The sequence below is a fragment of the Ceratotherium simum genome, chromosome 4 (genome assembly GCF_057802395.1).
Source record: "Ceratotherium simum simum isolate JZ-2026a chromosome 4, ASM5780239v1, whole genome shotgun sequence".
Taxonomy (NCBI): domain Eukaryota; kingdom Metazoa; phylum Chordata; class Mammalia; order Perissodactyla; family Rhinocerotidae; genus Ceratotherium; species Ceratotherium simum.
In genome coordinates this window covers 94342792-94362998 of record NC_141903.1, presented here as the reverse complement: position 1 = coordinate 94362998, position 20207 = coordinate 94342792, and the positions used below count along the sequence as shown (strand labels likewise).

Sequence of the window (20207 nt, the reverse complement as noted above, 5' to 3'; positions counted from 1 at the left end):
GGGAGGAAGCCAGCCGGCGCGGCGGTGACGTAAGCCCCGCAGGCGGAAGTGGTGTGGCGCGGTGCTGTGTCGTGCGGCCTGCGGGCGGAGGACGGCGTGCGCGGCGCAATGACGTATGTCCCCGCGGGCGGCGGCGGCCCTTCATGCTGCGGCGCCCGCTGGCCGGGCTGGCAGCGGCCACCCTAGGCCGGGCTGCCTCCGACGGTGAGTGGCGGCCCTGCCGGCGTGGGCGGGGCTCCGGGCTCGCGGGCCGGATGGGGGCCTAGCGGCGGGCACCGCCACCTGTGCCGAGCGCCCGGGGTCTGGTGGGGTCGCGCGCGCGTTCCTGCGCTCTGCTCGCCGGGACAGTGCCCCTGCGTGCCCGGGTTCCCGGAGCCCCGTCCCGGAGCAGAGCGGGAACGAGGCGGCCCAGCGAGTGTCCGCAGAGGGGCGTGACCGCGCGGAGGTCCCCTCGTGTGCGGTCGTGCGCCGTCTGTGCGTCATTGTGTCGGGGTCGCCTGTGTCGGTCCTCGAAACGTAGGAAGTCCTCGTGGCACGGGGAGCTCCAGACAGCCCGTAAACCGCGCAGCCTGAGGGCTCCATGCCGCATGCCCTTGTGCATTCTGCAGGGTGCGGAGGAGCAGAGAGCGGAGCAGCCTGGCGCCCCTCCCCAAGGTCGGCCACACCGCAGAGCCAGAAACCTGGGGGATCGGGGTTCCAAAGGCCGTTAGGTGGCCGCCTGAGGAGCCTGGTGTGGCAGAGTCCCCGCGGTGCCGGCCAGCTCGTGGGGCCTGTGGAAACGTGTGGTGTTTTCCCCGAGCTCAAGGGGGGCAGCAGAGATAGCAGTTGGGAAAACTTCTCGGTGGTGCAGCTCTTGTGTCAGCTTTGGTCCCCACTGCAGATTGCAAACCCACCGGGGTCCTGGGTGGGTGGCGCTGGCTGCTCCGAGGGCCCCGGGGCCTGCTGCGGATTCCTGGCCTGCCTGCGGCCCAGTGCTGCGAGCCGTGCTGACGCGGGTACGCGCCTAACAGCGGTTGTTGGTGGCAGGCCTGCCTGACTCGGGGGTGTGGTGGTTGATGTTCAGCTTCCCTCAGGCCCAGAGACGTCAGTCTCGAGTTGCTGGAGCTGCGCGTCTGCTGCTGTTAGACGTCGTCCTGCAGCAGCGAGGGGGAGGGAGCCTCTTTCACCTGGGATTGATTTGAGGGGAAGCAGGTGGGGCATGCCCCTCACCTGTTACCGCTGTGGTTTTACACTGGGAGATAAGGGTGGAAGCGAAGGTGGTAGTCGGCCAGCATGAGGTGGGGCCCCCAGGTCAGGAGGAGGGAGGCAAGAGTTGCCCCTGTGGTCAGCCTCTGTGCATCACCTGGGCAGCATGTCCCCCGGAGTCAGACTTCCCCAGACCATGGCTTGTGATGAGGGACCTGGAACTTTCTCCATCCCTGGGGGTGATCCGGGATGGGTGTGGTTTCCTGTCTGACCACTGACAAGCGGCATTTCCTGCCAGCTGAGCCCCCACTCTGTCCCTGCTGGTAAGAACTCCACGCACCTGCCTGAACACACACGCCCACTCACGACCCAGGTCAGTGCCACACTTGTGAGAGGTGCAGTTTGCCTGGGCGTTCCTTTAGTTCCAGGTTTGTATGGACTTCGCCCTTGATCTTTGGTGTGACTGGTGGGATGAGCAGCTTCCTGGAGCAGCCGATTCTGGGCTTCTTACGGGACACATGGTTTCTCTTCAGCCACACCCAAACTCTTTTTTGTGTTTTTTAACGCATGAAGTGTTAACCTTTGTCATTTGTGGTACCTTCAGGGGTAACCCAGAAACGTGTTGAGACGATGTGAGGTAAATCAGAAAGGAAGGGGGCTTGTGATGTAGTTAACGGTGGAAGGAGGCGACTCCAGCCCTGGAGGAGGAAAGGGAGAGCAATGAGGGTGAGCCACTGGCGGCACTGGCGAGGAGCAGCGCCACTGCAGTGGGGCTCCAGGTCCCTGCCTGTGCCAGGCCTCAGTTTTCCCCTGAGTCCCTCCCTGGTCCCTGCCTGTGCCGGGCCTTGGTCCCCCCCCGCCCCCCGAGTCCCTCCCTGGTCCCTGCCTGTGCCGGGCCTCGGTTTCCCCCGAGTCCCTCCCTCGTCTCTGTGTGCCGGGCCTCGGTTTCTCTTTTCTGTGGCAGTGAGGCTGACCATCGTTAGGGGTCTGGACTCCTTCCTACCCTGTGGCTCTCCTGCCTGGGCCCCCTTCTTCTCATGCTCTCTGCCCTCTCCCATGGGGTTGGATCAGAGGGTCTCCCACAAGACTGACTCCCAGTCCTCCGTGACGGGAAAGATGCAGACAGAGCCATGCAGCACCGGGGCAGGCCTGAGTTCTCCACGGTGTGGCTTCGTGCCGTGCTCTGGAGGCCCTGCTTCCTCTCGAGGACGGCCGGGTCCCTGCCCCAGTGGGGGGAGAGGAAGTGAGAAGGGAATTGCTGGCTTCTTTTTGGCTGTCCCACGTCAAGCCAGGCTCCCAAGGCTAAATGGTTTCTCAGGGTCACTTGGCCAGGACGTGTCCCACACACTGAGCCCTGTGACCAGGGCCAGTGTGTTCCTCCTGCCCCACCTGGCCTGTTGGGGGTGGGGCACAACTGGCCATCCTGGCCCAGGTCTGCCCGTGGCTTGTGGTTCGTGCTGTACAGGAGGCTGGCGGGACTTGCCTCCTCCTCATGTGTCCTCAGCGGCTGCGCCTTGTCTTGCTGTCTGGTGGAGGAATGGGTACAGAGTTGAGGGTGGTGGCAGCGCCTGGCTTTCAGGACAGGGTAGGACAGTAGGTGGAAGCTGGAAGGAAGAGATTCCACCCGCAGAACTGCATGGGGAGCTCCTTGTCAGGGGTTCCAGCAGAGAGCGTTCTGGAACAAGTGGGCTCACCCCGGCAACTCCTACGGAAAGGGTCTGCATCCCCGATCCTTACTGCAGTCTCTGGGAGCTTTCCAATTTCTTGTCAGGCAGCTGGGGTTTGGGATCGTGGAATAGTTAAGGAGTAGAGGATACAGGAGGTTCCTGGCTGAATGCCCATTCTGACATGCACGTTCAGGTCAGTTCTGCTAGGTGCTGAGGCCAAGCTCAGCAGTGTCCAGCACACTCGAGGATCACTGGGGCCACGAGGCCCAGAACTCTGTCACATACTAAGAGTGCTGTCGAAGGTGGCTTTAGTGCGTGCTGTGTCTCCGTGGTCGCTGGCCAGAGCCCTGTCCCCAGCGGCTCCCCAGGTGCCTTCCATGGGGCCAGGCCGCCCCGGTGTGGGCTGTGTGGTGCGGGCCCTTGTGCTAGGGCGCGCCAACCTCAGAGAGGGAACTCCGCTCGAGGTCCGCATTGGGGCAGGACTCGGCGCAGACGCCTTTGGTGGGGTCCAAGCCGACTGGGCCCCACCCCTGTGAGACAGCACTGCTGGGCAGGTGTCCCCACCTCACGTCAGCCCTGATGTAGTTCTTGAGCGGGGGCTAGCACTGAGGAGGCCTGGGGCCTGGGCTCAAGTGACAGGTCGGGGCCCAGCGGGACACCCCGTGGAAGCAGGCTGGGGGGTGCTGGGCCATCAGCTGATCCCGTGCGTGCACACCTGCTCCTCCCTGCAGCCGGTGCAGGTGGGGGTGGGATGGAAACCAGCGCTGAAACGCAGGGTTACGAGTGGGACCCGCGCTGCACGCCCTCTGATACCGTCAGGTGCTGGGACTCCCGTGTGGCGTTTGGTCCCAAGCAAAGGCGTGTCTTCCCTGCGTAGGTGTGCATTCTCATCAGAGCTGCAGCGAGGAGGTCTGGCCAAGCCTGCAGTGGGGGGACCGGGCAAGGACCACCAGGGAAGCATGTTGGGGCCAACTTGTGCTGGCCTGGGGGTAGTCTTGGGAAAGGAGCGCTCGGTCCTTCTGGTGCATTTACAGTTGAGGGCTGCATGGTGCTCATTGCGGTGTGGGGGTGCCAGGGAGGGGTGCCCACCAGCAGCAAGCACACGGAGAAGGAGCAGAGCATTCCTGAGGGGCTTCTGCACAGGCCCCAGCAGGGATGTCCTTGGCAGAGGTGCCTCCCCCTGTGGTCCCTGATGGGGATCCCTTCGGATCTTCTCCTCTCTAGAGGTGGACACCCCAATTGGGTTCAGGGGCCTCACCTGCACCCACTGGGTTGAGGGTGTGCTCCATGAGCAAGGCCCAGGCAGGCCTCCTGGTCCATCTCCCTGTGTCCACTCGGGGCCGTGCCTGCCCTGGAGGAGCTCACGTTCCTGCAGTGCCAGCACACTGCCGGGGCCTGGGGGATCTAGGTGCCTCGCACGTTGGGCGGGGAGGGATGCATGTGCCTTGGTGACTTGGCACCATCTGGTGGTGGGCGGACGCCTGTGTCCTCAGCCTTTCTCTTTGCAGGGGCCCTCTAGGAACAGCAGCCTTGCTTGGGGACCTGGTGGCCCACAGCCTGTCCTCTGCCCTTCTGCGTCCTTTTCTCCACCTCACGCAGCTCTCCCCGTCCCCGGTCACTCGGCACCTGGGCAGTCAGGACAGACTGAGGGGAGTGGGCAGGGTCCCGCAGATTTCAGTCCCGCGAGAGAAGAGGATTCAGGAAGGGCGACAGCACGGGAGAGACAGGGCCTCGGGGAGGGAGGGGCTGCGCTCTGCTGGCAGGCACTGGCCGTGGGCTTGGGGCTGGGTGCAGGTGTATGCAGGTGCGTGCACGCATGTATGTGCATACGTGTACGTGTGGTGCATGCACCAGCGCATGGGGCGTGTGTGCTGTGTGCATGTCCGTGTGTCTAGGGGGGAAGCCGGGACACCAGAGTGCAGGTGGGTGCCCAGGACGGTGGCTGGGTTCAGACCACGTGCTCTGGTGACGGGAAGGGTGGGAGAGGCAGGCAAGGGAGCTCAGAGTCGGCCACGTGGAGGTCACAAGAGTTGGATCCCTCTGGGGCCCTTCCTCCTGGTCTCTTCAGCAGGGTGCGACATCTGTTCCTGGGGTGTGTGTGTGTGGCGTGATGGCCCCAGAATAGCGGTGCTTTAGCGAGATTATCCAGGTTGGCCTACATTGAGGATTAGGAAAGCGTGCCTGCTGGGGGCCCTGCTGGAGAGCTGCCCCGGGCCGGGGGTGTGGGCATCCCTCCTGGGCTTCACTGCCGGTCTGCTGGCTGCCGACTGCACCTTCAAGGCCTCCTCACCATATCAGGCAGCCCCAGACAGCCCTGTAGGACCTGACTGGCCTGGGAGCCACTCCAGCTCACCATACGCTCTCCCGAGCTCTTCCTCTGGGACAGGGTGCCCCCCAGCACAGCGTCCGTCTCGATTCCCACTTGCTGAGGCTCACGGCACCCGGCCCCAGAGTCTGCACTTGGCCTTCCTCGGCCATCTGCTCGTGTGGCTGGGTCTCAAGCGGGGACGCTGAGTGGGTGGGGCTGGCCGCCCCGGAGGATTTAGTGCTCACAGGCAAGAGCAGGCAGGGATTACCACCCACCCCAGCTCATCCAGAGCAGCTCTGAGCTGACCACAGAGGTGGGTCCCATGTGTGGAGCGCTGGGAGTGGTCGGGCGGGCGCAAAGCGGATGCCCCCGAGCTCCCCGGCTCCCCCAACCTCGGTGTCATCTCCGGGCAGGCATCTGGGCCCTGTGTTCTGGGCAGGGGGGCGGTCCCCGCTGCCCTCCTGCTGGCTTCCCAGGGCCCAAGTATCAGAGAGGGGTCAGGAAGCTGTGGCCCCTCAAGGTCGACCGCCTGCTTCCTCATGGAAGTTCCCAGAACAGGGTTTGGGTTCCTCTGACCTTGTCCAAGACTGCCTCTGGGGCGTGGTGCCAGGAGACACAGGATGGGGACCTGGACATGCTCCTCCCAGGGCCTCCCCACAGGGTGGAGTGGAAGTGGACAGTGGGCACGGTCAGTGGCGGTTGGCGCGTGTGTGAGCAGATAGCGTGCCCCGAGGGAGGCGCAGCCAGGGCTTGAGCACAGCTCTGAGTTGACTGCCCCCAGCTCTGCCCAGCTCCCGGGGTGTGTCTGTGGGGGTAGGGGTGGGTGCAGGCCCCACCCCCACAGGGAGCGGGTTTCTCCAGCCCGCTGATGCCTGTTCCTCTCATCCACAGGGATGTCGGGACCGAGGCCCGTGGTCCTGAGCGGACCGTCGGGGGCCGGGAAGAGCACCCTGCTGAAGAGGCTCCTGCAGGAGCACGGCAGCATCTTTGGCTTCAGCGTGTCCCGTGAGGCCCCGGGGGTGGGGAGCAGGGCCCTGGAGGGTCTCAGGGGTGCTGGGGGTGGGGGCCGGGCCACTCTGCTGACCCGCCCTGGAGGCCCTCACACCCCACACGGGGGCCAGGAGCCCCTCTGCTGACTCTTACCCGGGCTGAGCCAGGCCTGACGGGGAGGGCCTGGGGATGGGTTGCGTGGGGCTCCCGGTGTCTCATGTGGGTCACGGGTGCTTGTTCCTAGACACCACGAGGGACCCGCGGCCGGGAGAGGAGAACGGCAAAGGTGAGCTCGCCCGGCGGCCCCAGTGCCCTGCACAGGCCCGGAGCCGCCCCACCTGTCAGCAGTGGGGTGTTCGAGGCCTCAGTCTCCCCCACTGATGGATGGGCCCCTCCGCCAGGGTGGGGGGCTTCATCAGGTGATAGGCGTCAAAGCATGTGTTGGTGCCCGTGTCCACGTGAGAGGCCAGGCAGGGTCACTGATACCGCTCGAGGAGGCCGCAGGCGCTCTTCCTCACGTGTGCGCCGCCCTGCGCAAGGTCGCGTGGTTGGAACCATAGCCATGCGTGGTTTGGGGCTCTTTCATCACCAGCATCTTCTCTAGTCTCAGTGGGGCTTTTGTTCCTGCCTGACACATAGCACGGAAGTCCCCCCGACCCGCCCCGTGGAAGCCAGTGGTTTCCAGGCCCCCCGACACCCCTGTGGAAGCCGGTGGTCTCTGGTGGTGGTGGCCTGGCTGTGGACAACCTCGAATAGCTCTTACGTCTTCCTTCTTTGTAGATTACCACTTCGTGACCAGGGAGGTGATGCAGCGGGACATTGCTGCGGGCGACTTCATCGAGCATGCTGAGTTCTCAGGAAACCTGTATGGGACCAGGTGGGCCGCGCCCCAGTCCTCCTCCCTCCAGGCCTCCCGGGGACCTGGAGTCAGAGGCCCAGGTCTCCCCATGCCTGGGTCCTGGACAGGGCTTCTCTGCCCGCCTGGTGTGGAGTGAGGACTCAGGGACCTGGGCCTTGCGGGTCTGCAGGCCACACTGCAGCCCTCCCCCAGAGCCGGGCCTTTGCCAGCTGCCCCACCTGGCTGTGAGGCCCAGAGTGGTGCCCAGCACAGACGGGCCTGGGCACGCCTCTGTGTGCAGCCTGTCCTTGAGCCGCCGGCAGGGTCCAGGCAGGGACCCCACGGGACCCATCGTGGTCTGCCCGGTTGCAACTGGGAAGGGTGGTGGGCCCCCGAAGGCCGTCAGTGGGGCTTCTGCTCCCCTTAGTCGATGGGTGCCCAGGAGCCCTGGGCTGCACAGGGACAGCCAGGCCCTCCTGCTCTTCCTCGCCAGTGCCCCCCACCCAGCAGGGGGCTCCACGTTCACGGTCACTTGGGGAGTGCTTTCGGAAAGGGGCAGCAGATGCTGGGGCCAGCATGGTCCCCTGCAGGCACCCCCAGCCGGGCCCAGAGCAAGGGGCTGGGGAGGCAGGACCCCAGGAACAGTGACGGTTCTGCTGAGGCTTTTTGAGGCCATGAAGGCCCAAGGAGCCCCCACTGAGAAGCCCCCTCGTGCCATCCCCCAGCAAAGCAGCCGTGCGGGCCGTGCAGGCCACGAACCGCATCTGTGTGCTGGACGTGGACCTGCAGGGTGTGCGCAACATCAAGAAGACAGACCTGTGGCCCATCTACATCTCTGTGCAGCCGCCGTCGCTGGAAGTCCTGGTGGGGGCCGGGGCGTGGGGGCTGGAGGGGGGGCGGGGGGGCAGGCTCTGACCCCCATCCTGTGGCTCAGGAGCAGCGGCTGCGGCAGAGGGACACTGAGACAGAGGAGAGCCTGGCCAAACGGCTGGCTGCCGCCCGCGCCGACATGGAGAGCAGTGAGCACACGCCGGGGTCCCGGGCCCTCCTCCCCCACATCCCATGGGTCCCCCCGCCATGGGAGAGGGAGGGCAGGGCGGGTCCCTGTGGAGGGTCCCCAGGCCCTGTCACCCAAGCCTCCAGTGACCCTGCCTCCACCCCCAGGCAAGGAGCCCGGCCTCTTTGACTTGGTCATCGTCAACAACAGCCTGGACGAGGCCTACCGGGCCCTGAGGGAGGCACTCTCTGAGGTGGGCTCCCCGGGGGCTCAGACTGTCTGCACCCACTTGGAGGAGCAGGCTGGAATGGGACATGGTGGCCCCAGGCCCGGACAGACCATCATTTCTCCCGGCAGGAAATCAAGAAGGCCCAAGGGACTGGCCGCTCCTGAAGAGGCGAAATTCCCGGCTGTGTGCTCCCGGGCGGGCCTGGGATCTGGCGCCCACCCCCTGGCAGGCCAGGGTTCCCAGGTGGTGCTCTGCTTGCATCAGCTGGCGCCTGGGGCGGGGGTGCTGCCCATCAAATTCGCTCCCTTGCTGCGGTTGGAGGACCCTAGCTTCCCCTGTCCTGCCCCCGGCCCAGTCCCCCTCCTGTGGGGCCTGGGCTGATGTCCTAATAAAGAGCTGCTGGTTGGAGTGTCCGTGAGCCCCTGGATTGTGGTGCTGGGTGGGGGCGCCGCGGGGGACTCCTCCACACCAGACCCCTGCTCCTGACAGCCCCACTCCTCATCGGCCAGCCCCCAGCTTCATGTCAGGGAGAGCAGTGGGGGCTGCCCTGCCTGGTCACAGGGTCGTTCCCCCAGGGCTGGGCTGCTTCCTGCCCTGAGGCCCAGGTGGGCACAGGGAGCAGGTGGGGCTGCCAGGCCTCTGCCCCCACTGTCTCACTGAGGTGCCCTGCAGCTGGGGGAGAGAGGTCTGGGGCCGTGTCCTGCGTGGCTGCCCCCATCCTGGTCCTTGAGCTGGCCTGGGAGGGGACTAAGACTTCAGAGAGTGGGCACTCTGCTCGGCCATATGCATGGCCCCACCCCGCTGCTCCAGGAAGGGCCAGCCCGGGGAGGACACCTGGGGGCCTCGAGTCAGAGAGGATGGGGCTGTGGCCCTGGGTTGGGAGGTTGTGGGGGTCCCTAAGGAGGCGCCTCTAGGGTTCCACGCAGCCACCCATCCTTCCTGCAGGCATCCCAGTGGCATGCGGTGCCCAGGGGGCTCGCATTCCTGGGCTCGCAGGATGGCCCTGGGCCTAGACTGAGGTGCCCTATGTGCTGGGAGCCCAGCCTGCTCCTCTGCCTCCTGCCTCCTTTTGTGCCTTTCTGAAGCCGCTGTCCGGGGCCAGATGGGTGGGCTGTGGAGTGGTGGGCAGGGAGGCAGGGGACGTCTGCCCAGCCCTGGTCTGCGTCCTGCTCTGGAACTCCAGGACGGTGGGTGCAGACAGGAAGCAGGCGGCCCGGGCGGAAATAGTTGGGGCAGCTGGGCTCTGTCCGATAGTCCAGATGCACCAGGGAGGCTAAGCTGGAGCTAGGCCTGGATGCGGGACGGTGGCAGAGGGGTGCTGGGCAACCCTACACACACACACACCCGGCCCAAGTGCAGGTGAGGTAGGGCCCAGCTGCCTCTGACCTGCTGTGCGGCCCGGGGGAGGCACCTTCCCTCTCTGGGCCCTGTCCAGCGCCAGGGACAATCAGGGATTCAGACCCCGAGCCTCAGGGGAACAATGGAGCCCTTGAAGGCCCTCCCCCCACATTGTGCTTGGTGGTGAGAGGTGGCCCAGGGTCAGGCCCTGGACTCAGCTGTGCGCACACCCTCGGGAGGGCCACTGTCCAGCCGGCAGGTGTAAGGGCTCAGAGACTCGCATTTCCTGGCCTGGAAAAGGTAGAGTGCCCTGTGGGGACCCAGGGGCAGGGCCCTTTGGGGCCGAGCGTCCACCCTCCCCTCTCCGGGCCTGGGCTCCCAGCTGTCCAGGCTCGCCTCGCCTGATATGGCCGACCCTGGCAGATGACAGGTGCTGGGCCTGGCCAGGCCACCCTCCGTTCTGGCGGTCTGTGCATCTCAAGCCCACCGTCCTTGTGGACAGGGCCTGACGGCTGGGTGTTTTGGGGCGACAAGACCCGAGGGAGGAGAAGGAGGCAGAAGTCTGGGCCCCCCAGCCACAGGGGCTGCTCAGGCTAGTGGTGAGCGGGGGAAGGGGGGTCTGCCCAGCACCTCCCCCAGCAGCTGGGGCCCCTCAGGCCATGTGGGACCGCCCAGCCCACGCCAGCTAGGCAGCTGCAGTGTGTCCAGAGGCTGGGGCCTTGGGCTGTTCAGGCCTGTGGAGAGGCTGGGGAGCCCCACTTCCTTCGCGTGGGCCAACGGCCTGGGTGGGCACACCTGCCCACCATCCACAACGCTCCTGAACCGGCCCGGCTGGCCACAGCATGTCCTGGGCTTCATTTCCTTAAACGCTCACGGGCGACAGCTAGGATCTCGGTCGTCAGGCCTGGACCCCAGAAGTCAGCAGAGCAGAGCAAGCCCTTGTTCTCCGGGAGGGGCCCCCAATGTGCCACAGCCGTGAGTGAAGGGTCTGGGAGGGGGTTGCTGGCAGTGGCCGGGCACAGGTGGGGAGTAGAAGGGGCAGGGCTCCAGTGGTGGCCGGGTCCCGGCATGGGGGGGGCAGGTGCCTGTCCATGCCCGCGGTGCTGTGGGGGAGTAGGGGGGCACGGCAGGGGGTCCCGGGGCCGCGACAGAGAAGGGGGCGTGACGCTGTGCCACGCGCTGAGAAACACAGGGAGGGCCAGCCACAGCGGCTTTGCTGAGGGCAGTCTTGGCAGCGTCAGTGATGGGGATCTAGGAGAAATCGGGTTGGGGGGGCAGCGCCTGTGGAGGTCCTGGAGGGCACGGAGCCCGGGTGGGTCCTGGTGTGGCCTCGCCCCTCGCTTCCCCCACCCCCAGTCCAGTCCCCGCCCCCAGGCCCAGCTGCAGGAACTGTCCAGGCTGTGCCCCAGGATCCAGCCCCCCAGGCCCGGCCTACCATCCTCTCCACCCCCCCATCCCCCACCCCGGGTGGGACCACCCCTCACTTCCTGGGTTCCGGGCTGGGGCGCAGCACAGAGGGGCCCCTGGATCTTCACCAGGTTCTCCGCCCCCTCGAGTCCCCTGGGCATGCAGCCCAAAGCCACCATGGCCACAGAGGGACGCACTTGCCCGTCCATCCATCTGCACTTCTGGGACCGGGAGGGGGGCTGCCCACCCTGGGTTCACCCCACCCTCCCCAGAGCTGGGCCGCAGCGCTCAGGTCCCTTCATCCCCGAGTTTGCTGAGCAGTCGTGGGCCGGGGCTGCTCACCCAGGAGGCCCCGAGGGAGCTTCCCAGAGGGAGGCCCTGCAGGGTCCCAGGAGGGAGGAAGGGAACGCGTGTGTGCGTGCACATGAGTGTGAGAGGGAGGGAGTCTAGGCGTGGACAGGCCACTCTGGGGTGGGTGGAGAAGATCAGGAAGGCCCCAAGGAGCCTGTGAGGATGGCGGCTGTTCTGAGAGCGAGGGCTCCCTGGGACCCCACCTAGAAATGTTAGGACCCTGCATGGGCTGCCTACATGGGGAGGGTCTGGGGGAGCCTGGGGATGGGGCCTGGAGGCTGGCGGTTGGAGGCTGGCGGTTGGAGGCTGGCCGGTGTCCACCCTGAGTGGGAGGCCGTCGTGTACTCTGGGGCTGTGGGGCAGAGGGTCCCCAGGCTGGGGTGAGGGTCCTGGGTGGCCGGAGTGCACACCCCCACTGGACCAGGGGGTCCAGGCAGAACACAACTGGGGCATGCAGCATGGGGTCCAGAGCCCGTGGAGGACAAAACCCCATAGAACCAGCCGACAAAGAAGAGGCCGTGGCCTCGGTCTCAGGGACATGGGGATGTGGAGGGACATGAAGGGCAGAACCCCATAGAACCAGCTGACGAAGAAGAGACCGTGGCCTTGGTCTCTGGGCCTGGGCCGTGGTGGGTGAAGAAATGGCGTGTCTCTGGGCATGGGCAAGTGCTGCGACCCCACCCTCTGAGTGAGAACTGTCCCCTACACAGCCCCTTGGCGGGAGGGAGGAGCCCTGGGTGAGAGGACCTTGGCTGGGTGGGGTGCAGGGGCAGGTGCCAGCTCTGAGCTGAGGCCCCAGCCTCCCAGGGCTGAGCCAGCCTTGACTCCTGGGTGCTCATGTGTGGATGGGGGGGCCACCCAGTGCCAGGTGCCTGCGGGCGTCCCTGTGTCCTCGAGGAGGGGAGAGGCTGCCCAAAGCTTCCTGAGGAAGGGTCCCCCAGGCCCGCTGGGTGAGCTGAGCACTCTGGGGGGCCCACTGGGCAGCCCCCCTCAGCCAGAGGAAGCCCGCTGGCAAGAGGGGGCACGTGGGAGGAAGCAGGGCCAGGATGGGAAGGAAATGGCTGGGCAGGCCCTGGCCTGGCTGTGTTGTGGGAGGAGGCGCTGGACCGTCCCTGGCTCTCAGCCCCTGACCCCCAGGACCTTTGTTCTGACCCAGGGGTGAGAGGGACTTGAAGGGGGAGAGCATGGCTGCCCAGCCCTGCAGAGGCCCCTCTGCCAGTGCCAGGACCGGGTGTGGTGGGCCCAGCTCACCCCAGGATGGCCCATCCTGGCGCCCGCTGGAGCCCACGGTGTCTGCCCACCACCCTCCTCCCAGTCAGTTGCCTCCCTGGGCGGTTCTGGGCGGGGATGACCCAGCACACACACCCCCCACACCCCCCACCCCCCACCCCGGTCATGGAGAGCCCCCATGTGTGCCTGGCCCCAGGCCGTCACCTGTCCCGCCCCCAACTCTACACCCTTTGCTGACTGCTCCTAGGCCTTCTCCTCCCAGACCCTGACCTGCAGACCTCGTCCTGGATCCCACCTGAGTGGCCCCCACCCACAGTTGCTCTGACATGGCTGTGGGTGAGATTCCTCTGAACAAAGGTCCCTGCAAAAGCCAGCACGGCCTCCCCTCCCACCGGCCCTGCCGAGCCCTGGCGAGCCACCTCTTCCAGCAGCACTGGACAGCCATGGGGTCAGCCTGCACCTCTCCTGCACCATGTCTGTGTTGGGGTCCTCCCTGCGCCCCAAGGGTCCTGGACAGGTCACCAGCTGAAGTTCCTGCTCCATGCTTGCAGGCTCCAGACACACAAATGTGTGCCAGGCAGGGGGACAAGACAGGGAGGGGGCTCGGAGCCCCAGGGCAGAAACTACTCCAAATCAGGTTTTCGTCTTACAATATTGTGTGTACAGAGAAGTTGTGGAGATCTGGGAGAGTCCCGGGGGCCCCCAGGCACCCCCACGCCCCGGTCCCTGTGGCTCGCTGCTCACAGCGCACCGGTATTGAAGCAGTCAGTCCCCAGAGCCCACACTTCACTCAGTTCCCTCGCTCTTCCCGTGTCCTTCTGTCCCAGGGTCCCCTCCAGGTACCGCGGGGTACGTCTCCTTGACGACTCTTGGCCGTGGCGTCTCTCAGACTTCCCTTGTCTGTTGCCCTTGGCAGTCTTGATGGTCGGGTATTTTGTAGGAACCCCTCCTGGACCACGTCTCCTGTTGTCCTTCTATTGCTGGGGCGAGGGTTTGGGAGGAAGGCTGTTCTCCTCACGTCCCCACTTGGCTCCCCTGGGGCGGGGAGGTTCTACTCTCCCTGCCTCCTGCTGCACTCGGAGCCGCTGCCCCTGAGGAGTGGGAGTCACGCTCCCCTGCTCGAGGGTGCAGTGGCTGCAGAAATCATTCAGAATTTCCTTCTCCCCCATTTAGGTCCGTATTCAGTTGCTTATATCAGCGTGGACTCACATGTGTTTTATACCTTGGGTAACCTAACCTGCAATACTACTTTATTCACTCAGTTGCCCATATCGATCCAGCTTCGGACACCGGGGAGCTCCTTCCGTGGGCTCCCGTGTCTCTCCGACATGCCCGTCAGTGTGCGTGTGCGCGCGTGCGAGCATGTGTGCACACCGTGTGCTACCCCTTCCTGACTCTGGCACCGCGAGATGCTGCAGGCGCCGTTCTTGCCACCGGACCCACTGCTTCTGGAGAGCGGGGCCAAGGTGTGCTCATTGTGTGGAGCGTCTTCCCGCTTAGGGCCTCTCACTGACAGCGGGGGAGACACACCCACGTGTGCACATGAATATGCTCATGTCTACACCGTTCTCTGGGAAACCATCTGTGTCCAGACTAAACTGCACGCAGGTTCAGACTCAGGGCTCCGACATTAACCCATGACCACGCGGGGCATTCTGGCCCCTCCCCTCAGCTGTCTGTAACCCCCACGCCCTGAGAACCTAGGCCACCTCCCATCCCGAGGTGGCTCAGTAAGACTGCATGGACAGAGGGTAGCGGGTAGTGGGTATCGGACTGTGGGGGGAGCCTCTGACGCAGGTTGGAGGAGGCTCTGGCAGGGGTGGGCTCAGCCTGCGTGGGAGCGGAATGGGGTGCAGGTTACCTGCCACTGGGGCCAGGCAGCTTGGGATGTTACTCCAGACTCGGGGGGAGTCCCGTGGGGAGGCGGATTGATGGGCTCCCTAAGGTGCCTGGAGCTGAGCGACGGAGGGAGGCAGCAGTGAAGGGGCCAGGCCCCGGAAAGGCAGACCCATCGGGGTCCAGTCCAGGGTTTACTGATGGCACCGAGGGGGTGCCGGCCAGACAGCCATCCCCAAGAGGCCCCGGTGCTGGAAGCTGCTTTGGAGGGAGGTTTTGGGGATCGGTCCTCGGCAGTTTGTGGTGCCTGCTACGTCCACGTGCTGGTGTCAGGAGCAGCACCCGCTAGAGGTGAGGATTGGTGGACCGCCACGCAGGGCTGGGGCTCTTCCAGGCCAGAGCTGGTCAGCGACAGCCCCCCGACCACAGAACGACCGTGCCCTGACTGCGTGCATGATGCAGGCCCTGCACACACGTGTACACAGTGCGCAGGCATGGGCCCCGGGGTCTGAAGAGCCAGAGCCTCTGCCCCCCCCCCACCCCTAGGCCGCCTGAGCTTCTCCATGGCGCTGGAGAAGCAACAGAGGAGGCTTGCTCCCTCCCCACCCCTACCACCCAGACCGACCCCCAGAGCTGACCACCTGGAGGGCCTGCTCTGACCCGCCCTCTCTTCTTCCCGCACATCTCATCTCTGGGGCTCTGATTATACCTGGGTGGCCCTCGCAGGGCAAAGCCCCGTCCCTCACACCCCAGGGCAGGGTCCACCCAGGGCCATGCTAAAGCTGGTCTTCAGAGCCCTCTGCGTGTCTCCTCGAGTTGGTCAAGGGCGTGTGGGAGCATTTACACCACAGGAATTGGCACACACCACAACCAGGACCACCTCCACGGCACCCGAGCCAGTTGTTAAACCTGACTGCAGACCACCCTCAGCTCCACTGGCACCTGAGATGACGACTCCCCCATTTCTCCACTGGCTCTGTTTGGGGAGGGAGAGAAGGGGGGCGCTCTGCCATCGTTTTTTGGGGTTCTTTGTGGCGGGACCGTGGGCCTCATTGGCCTGTGATGGGGGGTGTCAAGGTCCTGGAAGAAAGTTGGGGTTAGACCCGAGGAAGGACAGCCAGCCCCGGCTGTAAGGGAGTCAGAGCCACTCCCGAGAGGACGTCAGGCCCCTTCATGTGTCCGTGCCTGAGGCAGAGGGATGGAGAAGGCAGCGCTGGAGGGCTAGGTGTGCAGCAGTCTGTGCACCTGTGAGTGTGCACGTGTACACCTGCACGCACGTGTGTACTTGACTGCACGTGTGGTGACTGTGTGTGTGCACGGGTGTGTTTATAAGTGTGTGTGCCTATGAGTGTGCATGTGTCCGTGAGTGTGTTTATACACCTGCATGTGTGTGTCTGGGTGTTTGCATGTGTGTGGTGACTGTGTGCATGGGTGTGTTTATAAGTGTGTGTGCCTGAGTGTGCACGTGTGTCTGTAACCGCATGCGTACACCTGCATGCGTGTGTCTAGGTGAACATGTGGGTGTGCATCTGTGAGTGTTTGCACGTGTGTGGCTCTGAGGGGGCGCTGCACACAGATGTGAGGAAGTGGGGTCACTTCCCCAGGAACCCCGGCTACCCCCTCTTCCTGCCCCCCCAGGGGAGAGGCCCAAGCTACATAAAGAGGGCCTGGAGCCCGCCTGTCTCTGCTGCTCCATCCCACACCTGCCAAGGCTGCCTCCCAGGCCTGTTCCAGGAGGGAGGGTGCTAGACGCATTGGGAACTCAGGGGTCTCCTGCCCCAAACTACCCAGGAGCAGGTACCGGCCTTGGCCGTGGAGGAGGGGGAGGGTGGGTGATGGAAGGCTGCAGCCTCCTCCCTGGAGACGCAGGGGGATGAGGGGGCACATGGCGCTGCCTGCAGAGCCCCTTCTCCTGGGCAAAGGCCCATCCGGGACTCAGCTGGTCTGGACGTGGTGAGTGGTGCTGTGGCTGTCCCTGAGTGTCCCAGGTGCCTTACAGTGTCTGTGTGCCTCGCTGGACACAGTCCTGCCCTGGACAGACACCCAGCTTCACCCTGCCCCCCAGCCGGACATCTTGGCTGGCTGCAGAGGACAGGAGGGTACCCGGAGGAGAAGGAGGAGCTGCTCGGTGCGGTCTGGCAGAAGCCCCTGGTGCAGTTAGACCCGGGAGCGGGGCGAAGCAGTGTAGCAATCCTTTGTGGAGGCGGAGGGACCAGAGCCCCTGTGTAGAGTGTGGAGGGAAGGGGGGAGGGCGCAGTGCTGGTGAGCCTGGGGCTGGTGGGGCTGTAGGGTCTAGGGGAGTGGGGGTTGATGGGGCACTGGAATGGCTGAGGAGCTGGGGGACGGGGAGGGCTTGTGGGGCTGGGCAGGTTGGGGGCCCCTGGGATGCTGGGAACTGAATTCCATGGGATCCTTTCCAGTGACCTGGGCACTGAGGCTTCGCAGCCTCCAGACTCTGAGTGAGGCTGACCTCGGTTTCCTTGTCTGCCCCACTAGGATGGCTCACGGAGTCGATTCCCTGTGGTTCTCAGGGCCTGGGGTGGGGTCCCCGCAGCGGGGGAAGGGGAGTGGCTTTCCTGGGGGTCCGGGAGAGGGCAGGGGAGGCCGGGTCCGCTCCAGGCCGCGGGGTCTGGGTCATGTCTGGGGGCGGGGCAGCCTGTCGTTCCTCCAAGCGGGGTCTGTCTTCTGCCGGAGAGCCCTCGGCCTCTCCCTGTAACCACCCCACCGGCAGGGTCCGGAACCGGGTGGGGCGCTCTCTTGGAGGCGGCGAGCTCCCCGCGGGGCCCTCTCCCGCCCCGGTTGAGCTCCTCGTGGCCCTGCAGGTCCCGCCCCCTGCCCCTATGACCAACATGAGCTGGAGCTTCCTGACGCGGCTGCTGGAGGAGATCCACAACCACTCCACGTTCGTGGGCAAGGTGTGGCTCACGGTGCTGGTGGTCTTCCGAATCGTGCTCACGGCCGTGGGCGGCGAGTCCATCTACTCGGACGAGCAGACCAAGTTCACGTGCAACACGCGGCAGCCGGGCTGCGACAACGTGTGCTACGACGCCTTCGCGCCCCTGTCCCACGTGCGCTTCTGGGTCTTCCAGATCGTGGTCATCTCCACGCCCTCCGTCATGTACCTGGGCTACGCCGTGCACCGCCTGGCCCGCGCCTCGCAGCTTGAGCGCCGCAGCGCCCCTCGCCGCCGCACGCCCCAGCCGCCACCCCCGCCACCCCACCCTGGCTGGCCCGAGCCCGCCGGCCTGGCCGAGGAGGATCCCATGCTGGGCCTGGGCGAGGAGGACGAGGAGCCGGGGGCGGCCGAGGGCCTGGGCGACGAGGACCAGGCGGAAGACGTGGGCGCGGCCAAGGGCGCGGGCGGGGACGCCAAGGGCGCGGGGGCCCCGGGCCCGGCCGGGCAGCACGACGGGCGGCGGCGCATCCAGCGCGAGGGCCTGATGCGCGTGTACGTGGCCCAGCTGGTGGCGCGCGCCGCCTTCGAGGTGGCCTTCCTGGTGGGCCAGTACCTGTTGTACGGCTTCGAGGTGCGGCCTTTCTTCCGATGCAGCCGGCAGCCCTGCCCGCACGTGGTCGACTGCTTCGTGTCGCGGCCCACCGAGAAGACGGTCTTCCTGCTGGTCATGTACGTGGTCAGCTGCCTCTGCCTGCTGCTCAACCTCTGCGAGATGGCGCACCTGGGCCTGGGCAGCGCGCAGGACGCGGTGCGCGCCCGCCGCCCGCCACCCGCCGCCTCCGGCCTCGCGCCGCGTCCGCCGCCCTGCGCGCTGCCCGCCGCGCCCGGCCTGGCCTGCCCGCCGGACTACAGCCTGGTGGTGCGCGCGGCCGAGCGCGCGCGCGCCCACGACCAGGACCTGACCAGCCTGGCGCTGCAGGCGCTGCGGGGCGGGCGCGCGCTCGGGGACCGCGACAGCCCGCCATGCCCCGGCCTCTCCGCAGCCGCCCGGGGGCCCCCGAGGGCCGGCGGCCCCGCCTCCGGGTCGGGTAGTGCCACTTCGGGGGGCACGGGCGGGGGCCAGGGCCGGTCGGGCGCCAAGCCCAGGGCAGTCTCCGAGAAGGGCAGTGCCAGCAGCAGGGAGGGGAGGCCCACCGTGTGGATCTGAGGTCCCGTCCCCGCTGCTCTCGTCCTCCCTCCAAGCCAGGGCTCCGGGTAGGGTCCCTGGGGAAAGGCTGGAGGCTGGACGCGCTGGGCGCAGAGCACAACCTGCCCTCCTCCCCCTCGGGAGGGAAGGCCACCCCTGCTCTGCATCACTGCTCCCCTCCTCATACCCCAACCCAAGCCCTCTCTGCCAGCGCATGATGGGGAGGAGGGGCCTGGGAAGCACGAAGGGTCTCTAGCTCTGATTCGTAACCCGAGGGATGGGCGGGACTGTGGCTGGGGCACTGCCCACCCCCCTTCCCTCGAGCCTCGCTGGGGCCCCTGCCGCCGCCTCAGAACAAGGCGTCTGGCCAGGTGGGCCTCCCCGCCCGTCCCCTGCTTCCCGGCAGCAGCCCCTGTGTGATGCCCAGGGGTGTCTGGCTCGGGCATTGGGAAGTTCCGTGCTTGTCCCCACCCCCTGCAGCAGCAAATGGGGCTTCTCCCCAGCACTCACCCCCACCCGCAGTCTGGTTACTGCGGAGCTGGAGGCGGTCCCAGGTCTTCCTCCTACAGAAGAAAAACGAAGCCGGGGAGGCGGAGCCCCATGTGCCCAGCCCCGGTCTGCCCTCCTCCCGCCTCGCTCCCCTGGGCCCAGAGCCGAGCTGCCTCGTCCTCCTCCGTTCCCTGCCCAGACAGAGCTGGGGCGAGGCGCTGGAGGGCCTGAGGTGGACGGGACCACGCCCTCTCAAGCGTCCGCGCGGCCTGGGGCAGCCCCTTCCTCGGGGACACACTTGAAGTTCCACCGAGACGTCGGCCGCCTTGCGGGATATGGTCAGGGTCTGCGGCCCTGCGGTGCTGGGGGAAGGGGCTCCGTGGCTGCCGCCCAAGGCCTCTCTGCCCTCCAGCCCCCTCCCTAATTCAGACACAGCCTCCAAAGCAAAGTAAAATAAAACTAACTTGTTTACAACCGTGTGCGCGCGTGTGCATACGTTTGTATGTGTGCATGTGGTGTGTGTGCATGCATGTGTGTGCATGCACATGTGTGTTCGTGTGGTGTGTATGCACACGTGTATGTGTGTCCATCACTGGCCTCCGAGGACACACGGCTCAGCTTCGGGCTGGCGACGAGAGCAAGGCTGCAGCCCCTGCAGCTCCTCAGACACACGGGTGCAGCTCAGTGCCAGGCAGTAGGTGGGAGGGGCAGGCCTGGCACACAGATGGTGAGAACAAAGAACACAGCCAGGCTCACACGCAGAGCCCAAGCTCAGCCTCTAGCTCAGAGGATGGAGGGGCAGTGCAGTCTCAGGCCCTGGCATTATCTGGACGCTGGCCAGAGCCTACAGCGTGAGAGACAGAGGTGGGCGTGGGCAGGAGATCAGCTGCTGTCAGAAAGGAGCCATGTTGGTCTAGACTTGGACTTCGATGACCCCGGCTGTGTCCCAGCCTCCCTCAGGCCCAGGGCAGGCCCTGACCACCTCTCCCAGCCTGTAGACCCTCTCTGGTGTCCCCCCAGTCCAGCCCCAACCCTGGGCTGAGTCCCACCCTAAAATCAGCCTTCTGGTCAGATGCCAACTGCCTGCTGAGTCCCTCTCCTCTGTGGGGCCCGACTAGCTGAGCCCTGCCCCCAGGTGAGCGCTGCCCCAGGTGAGCCCTGCCCCCAGGTGAACCCTGATCTCAGGTGAACCCTGCCCCAGGAGTGCCCTGACCCAGGTGAGTGCTGATCAAGGTGAGCCCTGCCCACAGGTGAACTCTG

General features: G+C 65.9%; 2 protein-coding genes across 3 annotated transcripts; both read left to right on the top strand.

Moving 5' to 3' along the window:
* Positions 1 to 53: 53 nt before the first annotated feature.
* Positions 54 to 8627, top strand: GUK1 (guanylate kinase 1). Of its 2 annotated transcripts, none has more exons than XM_004420494.3 (8): positions 54 to 204; positions 6052 to 6165; positions 6395 to 6436; positions 6931 to 7027; positions 7714 to 7852; positions 7923 to 8007; positions 8153 to 8238; positions 8343 to 8627. In XM_004420494.3, exons 1-8 carry the CDS (start codon positions 144 to 146, stop codon positions 8376 to 8378), a joined length of 660 nt encoding a protein of 219 aa, XP_004420551.1. In that variant the 5' UTR covers positions 54 to 143; the 3' UTR covers positions 8379 to 8627. The 2 variants fall into 2 exon arrangements, with proteins under 2 accessions (XP_004420551.1, XP_014635284.1); XM_014779798.2 differs by lacking the exon at positions 54 to 204 and adding an exon at positions 486 to 654.
* An 8463-nt stretch (positions 8628 to 17090) lies between these two features.
* GJC2 (gap junction protein gamma 2) lies at positions 17091 to 18736 on the top strand. Its single transcript, XM_087430250.1, has one exon. It carries the CDS (start codon positions 17217 to 17219, stop codon positions 18477 to 18479), a length of 1263 nt encoding a protein of 420 aa, XP_087286376.1. The 5' UTR covers positions 17091 to 17216; the 3' UTR covers positions 18480 to 18736.
* Positions 18737 to 20207: the final 1471 nt, after the last annotated feature.